At 40.3% G+C, this 8,075-nt stretch overlaps 1 protein-coding gene across 1 annotated transcript; it reads right to left on the bottom strand.

Moving 5' to 3' along the window:
* Window positions 1–4,853: 4,853 nt before the first annotated feature.
* Window positions 4,854–7,235, bottom strand: LOC119804726 (heat shock protein HSP 90-alpha-like). The gene has a single exon (XM_038316332.2). The coding sequence runs from the start codon at window positions 7,191–7,193 to the stop codon at window positions 5,001–5,003; it is 2,193 nt and encodes a 730-aa protein (XP_038172260.1). The 5' UTR covers window positions 7,194–7,235; the 3' UTR covers window positions 4,854–5,000.
* Between the last annotated feature and the right edge of the window lie 840 nt (window positions 7,236–8,075).

Below are 8,075 nucleotides of genomic sequence, written 5' to 3' on the forward strand. Positions count from 1 at the left end.
TGAACATTTACATCCTGAAGAGGCCAATGCGGATGCCAAGATTCTGGAGTAATGATACTTACATCCGCACCTGTGTCCAGTAGGCCAGTAATAAAAACGCCATTTACACACACTCTCAACTTTGGTCTTTGTTCATTTATAAAAGTCTGCCAAAATACACGTAACTCATCTTTCAGGCCATTTTTGCTTTTAACAGCAGGCATGGGGCTTTCTAATTTTCTTGATGAGGCATGTTCTCGGCAGTAACCGGAAATGACTGGACCACATTCGCCATGGGGGCCTGCGAGAGGCCCCCCATTGAGTTTCCCAGTGGCAACAGGTTGCCTTGTCTATCTCTTGTTGACCTGCACTCATTTGTCCAGTGTCTGCCTTTTCCACATCTCCTACATATACCTGAAGGCTGAGTCCTCCTACGTCTGTTATTTCTAGAAGAGGCATTATTATTATTATTGTTATTATTATTATTGTTGTTGTTGTTATTATTATTATTATTATTATTTCTGAAAATCCGTTGTCTGCAATTCCTTTTAATATGTCCCATCTTGCCACAATTAAAACATTTGGTAACTTGATGCCTCCTTTTTGCATTAGAAATTGCTTCTTCGACCCATGCTTCAGTGCCATAGTCAAATGATTCAACATTCATTGTATGTAAGACCCATTCGTCCAAGGGCGCTGATCTCATCTTTAAAGGCCCCAGGATCCTTTTACACTCCACATTGGCATTCTCATAAGCCAAAGATTCAATTATTATACGTCTTGCTTCTGGGTCAGATATCCCTATCTGTACAGCTTTAGTTAGCCTTTGTAAAAAATCACTAAAGGGTTCTCTCTGACCCTGTTTAACTCTGATATATGATTCCAGTCTCTGTCCTGGGTCTTGAACCCTGTCCCAAGCCTTTAAAGCTGCTGTAGTACATATGGATAAGGTGTGTTCATCATAATTCGCTTGTTCCAGAGGATCGGAGAAAAGTCCTTCACCTAGAATTTGATCTAGGGAGATCTCAATTCCCTTTGCTCTTTCCTGCTGTTCTAAAAGTTTAGCCTCTTGTCTGAACATGCATTTCCAATTTAATTGTGACCCACTCTCTAGAACAGCTGATACTAATTGTACCCAATCATGGGGCGTTGCCTTATTGCTTATAGACCAAGTTTTGAGCATCTCTCTAACAAAGGACGAATGTAGCCCAAAGTTCATAATAGCTTGTTTAATTTCTTTGAGATCATTCATACGGATGGGTTCCCATGTATATTCCTTGATGACTTTAGGGTTTTTGGAACCAGTCACCTTTTCTGACGTTACTATTGGAAAGGCAGGTAGAACTTTATGGAAATTATCCCGGAGAGTTTTACTCATTGACGGAGTTAAATTTCGCCTTTGTACCGTTTGCTCCTGTTCTATAATTTCCTCAATCTTTTCTAATCTGCTTACTATTGCCTTCTGTAAGGCCTGGATCTCCTGTCCAGAATTATGCTCCAAGGCCTTCATGGAGGATTCCAAAACATGAAGTTTGTCCAGTAGAGTTAGTATCTCATCCTTGGATAGAATTTTCATGGCATGAATTGTGCCTTCTTGTATTGACAATCTGTCAGCCAATCTGTCATATCCTTTAGACAAAATCCGATTTTCACATTCAGCAGTTTTAATTCTCTCTGATAATGTTTCAGACAGGGACTGAAGTTTACGATCCAAATCAGCTGTTCTCTCCTCCGCAGCAATGAGTCTCTCCTTAATATCAGACTGTAGTTTTTCTAAATTTTGCTCATTTGACCGAGTCATATCAGACAAAGCCTTATTCCCTTCCTTGAGACCTTCAAACTCTTTCTTGGTGTCAGTCTGAATTGTTTTTGCAAATACCTCGACCGACTTAAAGTTGTTACTCAAAACAGTTGTGCCCTTTCTTAAGCATTCAACCTCTGTCCTAAGAATCCTGGTTTCATTCTGTAAGGACTTTATCATTTTTCTATTTTCAAACCATGTAAGGGAGAAACCAAATACGAGAAAAATTGCAAGCCCTATAAACATCCAAGTTATGGGAATATCATATGTATCCTGTAATATTTCTACCATAGTACAATTAAATAGACTGCAGAAGCTTTCAACGGTGATATGGTCAGACATTTTTTTTTTTTTTTTTTTAATCAAAAGAAATTTTACCTGAAATGACCGTTCCCTGCCAGTAGGTTGCTAGGGCAATAACCGCTCGGCCAAACCGAGTCTGCAGTACCTGAGGAGCTCGAATGTTGGGACTCCGGCAGTAACCGCTAGTCTCTGGCAGGTCAGGGCCCAGGCCGAACTCAGCCGGGACTGGTGCTGCCCGAGGGGTTAGCGAGCTCGGACTGAGTCACCCGAGCACACACATGTCCTTTGCTCCGTACAAGCGGGGCTGGGACAGGCTAGTCTGGGAAACTGCTCTGAAGCAATCAAGAGCCCAAGGCCGAATCCCTGCCACGCAGTGTGGGAACTGGAGCTGAAGGCTCCCAAATGCCCGAGTTGGACGCCAAATGAAGGTGCGTGGTTGATCGGCAGTTGTGATTCACCAGACAAGCTTTAATATATATATAAGTCAGTTTTAATAAAGGAAAGGAAAGGGAACTTACAAATCCAAGGTTCCAGCGAGGAGGGCAGGAAAACAAAGAGAGAGCGGGCCACAGGCCCGCAAGATTTTATAAGTCAATATTAGCCTAAGGGGGACACGCCTAAGAGGGACACGCCTAAGAGGGACACGCCTTTAGACCAAGGGGGCCACGCCTTTAAACCAAGGGGGACACGCCTTACAAAACAAGGTTTTGGGCTAGGCTTCCCCTTCATTTTTCAATAATGTTCTTGAAACCATAGCTAGAGTAATAAGGTAAAGGAAGGAAATTAAAGAGGTACAAATACAAAAAGAAGTCAAATTATTCATTTATATTATATTTTATATGTAAAAGGTCACAAAATTTCATCACAAAATGTCCAGAAATGCTCAATAATTTCAGAGAAGCAGGAACATACAAAATCAACTTATAAAAATCAGTATCTTTTCTGTATACCAATCACATAAAAGTTAAATAATAGCTAAATATCCTTCTTTCCCTTTCTAGAAGCCACATGTAAAAGATATCATGCTGACTGCTGCAACAGCTGGCAAAAGTTACAGAAGATTGTGGGTTCATCACCCTGAAGACTAAGTTTAGAGGCAAAAAAAATATAGGATGTCAACAGATGTAGGCTTTTGTGAGCCCAGCAAAAGATTCTAGTGGACTTTGATTTGAACATTTTAAAACTTTTTACAAACACGAATCAAATACTTCCATTCCTCCCAACATTTGATATTTGGAGTCTTTTAGATTGGCTTTCTGGGCAGGTACCCAAATATTGCCACACCTTGTACCCCAATTTCTCCTGGGAAAAGCCAGATCAGTTGTCCTCCTAATCAAACAGTGGAAATTAGAGTTACCTCTTCAGAGGCAAGAGAGATGCTAAGAGTAGTGAGTAGGGATAGTTCTGGAATAACCACTCTGCAACAATGAGAGTGAAAGAAAGGATGTCTCCCTGCTAGACAAAAGAGCTACTGAAAATGTCCTGGGCTTGGGTCCAGTTTGCATTCTCATTTTATACTTTAAAATCACAAGGTGGGACAGTCAAGCAAGCAAGATTTTACAGTAATGGATATGGTAGTAATCAGGTTCAGGGCAACAACTCATTGTTTCAGATATTTCTTCACGTCACTCTGTTTTCATTACCAAGTGAAGTCATTTTTAGCAAATAGGTAAGTACAAGCAGTGATTTAAGTCAATCAAAAATAAAGCAATAAATCAATATTTACTAATTGTTTATTTTTACTTGATTCTACTTTAGCAGGAGATAGAAAGTAGCTTATAGTTATGAGATGAGCAGGCCTGCTTTCCATCCTTCCCGGCTCCCATATGGTTAGCTTTACACCCAAAATAACAACACACAAATTGTATTCTTTTAAACACTGCTTGGCCCATTAGCTCTAGCTTCTTACTGGCTAACTCTCACATCTTGATAAACCCATATTTAGTAATCTGTGTAGCACCACGAGGGGTGGCTTACTGGGAAGATTCTAGCCTACGTCCATCTTGGGTCGGAACTTCATTGCATCTGACTCACTTCCCTTTTTCCCAGCATTCTGTTCTGTCTACTCCATACACCTATGTTCTGACCTATCAGGCCAGGTAGTTTTATTTATTAATTAACCAATGAAATCCACAGATTGATAGAAGACCCTCCTCCAACAGTAGCTAAGCTGTTTAAGATAAAAACTCACCAAAAAAAGTAATCAGTTTCTTTCTTGACTAAAAGCCAGAAATGTTCTTGAGACTCTAAGCAGTTTTGTTGTTTGTTTATTTTGTTTTGGTTTTTTTGTTATTTTTTTTTCCTGTCAGAGGTTGAATATGCCAAAAGGGTTTTGGGAGCTCTGATCTCTTTTTTTTTTCACCTTTTTTCTCATCTGTATTTACCTTTTAAAGCAGAGTGTGACTGGGCACTGTATTTCCACTCACAAGCCTTGCTGAGTTACAAGACCTAGGGAAGCTTAGGATTTTGTTCTTGGTACAAGCAACATGGGGATTCCTGTTGTTTTAGCTTGTGTACTTACTTCTAAGACTAGTACATGCAGAACTATAGGGGATGAAAAATTTTAAGATGAAACTTAAGCCATCTTAATTTTTTTCTGTTAAACATGAAGCTATCTGAGAAAACTTCCAAGTGAAATTATTTGGTCTAATAAGGGATCCAGCTCAATCGACAGCTAAACACTTCAGACCACACAAAGTTAATAGGTTACATTACGTCTTACAACAAACGTTCTACCAACCTATTGAGTCAAACCTATAGTATCACAGTATCACACAAGTAGAAAGAAATTTTATCTTCCCCTTAGTTTTCATGCCACACAGATGTTTTAAATGTTAACAAAAATAAACAAAAATCCTGGGAAATATATTATCAGAAGGAATGATAGTAAGCATCAAACATATAGTTCTGGTGAAGCTTAGTCTACTTCTTCCATGCGTGATGTATCGTCATCTCCTTCCAGGGGTGGCATTTCTTCAGTTACAGCAGCACTGGTATCATCCACAGTAGGATCATCTTCATCAATACCTAGACCAAGCTTGATCATCCTGTAGATCCTGTTAGCATGTGTCTGGGGATCTTCCAGACTGAAGCCAGAAGACAGGAGTGCAGTTTCATACAGCAAGATGACTAGATCCTTCACAGATTTGTCGTTCTTATTGGCCTCTGCCTTTTGCCGGAGGGTTTCAATAATGGAGTGATCAGAGTTTATCTCCAGGTGCTTCTTTGCTGCCATGTAACCCATTGTTGAGTTGTCTCTGAGGGCTTGAGCTTTCATGATTCTTTCCATGTTTGCTGTCCACCCATATGTGCTTGTGACAATACAGCATGGGGATGTCACCAATCGGTTTGATACAACCACCTTTTCAACCTTTTTCTCCAAAATATCTTTCATAATTTTGCAGAGGTTTTCAAATTTTGTCTTCTTTTCTTCCTGCTTCTTTTTCTCCTCTTCATCTTCTGGAAGCTCCAGTCCTTCTTTGGTAACTGACACCAAGGTCTTGCCTTCAAATTCCTTCAGTTGTTGCACACAATATTCATCAATGGGCTCAATCATATAGATTACTTCTAAGCCATGCTTTCGGAGGCATTCCACAAAGGCCGAATTAGCAACTTGGTCCTTGGTCTCACCTGTAATAAAGTAGATGTGCTTCTGGTTTTCCTTCATTCGGGTGCAATAATCTTTGAGAGAAACCATCTCATCTCCAGAGGCAGATGTGTAGTATCGCAACAGCTCTGAAAGCTTCTTCCGATTTTGAGAGTCTTCATGAATTCCAAGCTTTATATTTTTTGAGAACTGCTCATAAAACTTTTTGTAGTTCTCTTTATCTTCTGCCAGCTCAGTGAATAGTTCTAAGCATTTCTTGACAAAATTCTTTCTGATAACTTTCAAAATTTTGCTTTGCTGCAACATTTCACGGGAGATGTTTAGAGGAAGATCCTCAGAATCTACCACTCCTCTGATGAAATGCAGATACTCAGGAATTAACTCCTCACAGTTATCCATGATGAAAACTCTGCGCACATACAACTTGATGTTGTTCTTCTTCTTTCTGTTTTCAAACAGATCAAAAGGAGCACGTCTTGGAACAAAAAGGAGGGCCCGGAATTCCAATTGTCCTTCAACAGAAAAATGCTTTACTGCCAAATGTTCTTCCCAATCGTTGGTTAAGCTCTTGTAGAACTCTCCATATTCTTCATTAGTAATGTCATCAGGATTTCTGGTCCAAATAGGCTTTGTTTTGTTGAGTTCTTCCTGATCGATGTACTTTTCCTTTATCTTCTTCTTCTTGTCCCCATCCTTCTCTTCCTCTTCTTCATCGGAACCAACATCTTCTATTTCAGGCTTGTCATCAGACTCCTTTTCTTCTTTTTCCTTCTCTTCCTCTTTATCTTCCTTTTCTTCAGCTTCATCATCACTGACTTCCTTATCACGTTCCTTCTCCACGAAGAGAGTAATGGGATAGCCAATGAACTGGGAATGTTTCTTTACGATCTCTTTTATTCTCCTTTCCTCCAAGTACTCAGTTTGGTCTTCTTTCAGGTGTAAGATGACCTTTGTTCCACGACCCATTGGCTCCCCTGTGTCAGTCCTCACTGTGAACGATCCCCCGGCTGAGGATTCCCAGGCATACTGCTCATCGTCATTGTGTTTGGTGATCACAGTCACTTTCTCAGCGACCAAATACGCAGAGTAAAAACCAACACCAAACTGGCCAATCATAGAAATATCTGCACCAGCCTGCAAAGCCTCCATGAAGGCTTTGGTGCCAGACTTGGCAATGGTACCAAGGTTATTGATCAAGTCAGCCTTGGTCATTCCAGTTCCAGTATCCACAATAGTGAGGGTTCGATCTTGTTTGTTGGGAATAAGATTAATGTGCAGCTCCTTCCCAGAGTCTAGTTTGCTAGGGTCTGTCAGACTTTCGTATCTGATCTTGTCCAGAGCATCTGATGAATTGGAAATGAGCTCCCTCAGAAAGATCTCTTTGTTCGAATAGAATGTGTTGATGATCAAGGACATCAACTGGGCAATTTCTGCCTGAAAGGCAAAAGTCTCGACCTCTTCCTCCTCCATTGGTTGGTCCTGGGTCTGGGTTTCCTCAGGCATCTTTGCTGAATGACCACGCACGAAACGTGACTATCCGCACCACGACACCAAAGCAACTCGAGCTCTGATCTCTTATCTAAAGTGTTTCTACAGGGTTTAGAAAGACAGAATGTCAAAGTAGCAGTGAAGGCCTGTTAAAATAATGTGCCTCCTGGTCACAAAAATAGAAATCTGTGATCTATGTAGAGCCATAACATTCCAGGGGAGCCAGGCCAAGCTCCTGGCCAAAGAGACACCTTTAGGGAGGCTTGCTTATATTAAACCATGCTAATGAAATTGGTGAAATAAATAAATCTTTTTGCTGACAGTTTAACTCAGGATTATAGGGTCAGCTATGACTCGACAAGGACTCCCTCTCTACTGCAACTTCTTACTCAAAGATAAAACAGAAAAAGATAGATAACATCTTGATGAGTTTGAAGAATAAGTGTTTACAAATCAGAATGGATTTGTAACAAATATCAAATATGAATCTTTTCTATCAAATACTATAAAACATGTTTAGAACAATTAAATCTTTTTATTTCCTCTGTCTTGTAAGATTTTTATTCAAATGTTTTAATCCTCCCCACACAGCAAAAGGTTTGCACAAAGTCTACTTCTCATTCTAGGAATTTGATTTCCTGGACAGTGGCCCCTTTCCCCTTCATCCTTCATGTTCTGTGCACCCATTCTTTGTAGATTAACCAGTTGAATAAGACTGTAAATCTGGACACCAGTAAATGGGAAAAAGACACAGTCACCACTACTGTTATACTTTAAAAATAGTGAGTGGGGATCATGCAACAGGGCTCACGGTTAGGGTTTTTTTCTATTGGGAAAGGGAATGGGGAAAGGGTGAGGGGATTGAAGGGGGCAGCCTCTGGAGACAGGAGCAGAGGA

The sequence above is a fragment of the Arvicola amphibius genome, chromosome X, assembly GCF_903992535.2.
Source record: "Arvicola amphibius chromosome X, mArvAmp1.2, whole genome shotgun sequence".
In the NCBI taxonomy this organism is placed as follows: Eukaryota; Metazoa; Chordata; class Mammalia; order Rodentia; family Cricetidae; genus Arvicola; species Arvicola amphibius.

What these genes read in the sequence shown, in the direction of transcription:
- LOC119804726 (XM_038316332.2), bottom strand. Translation starts at nt 7,193, where the DNA reads ATGCCTGAGGAAACCCAGACCCAGGACCAACCAATGGAGGAGGAAGAG.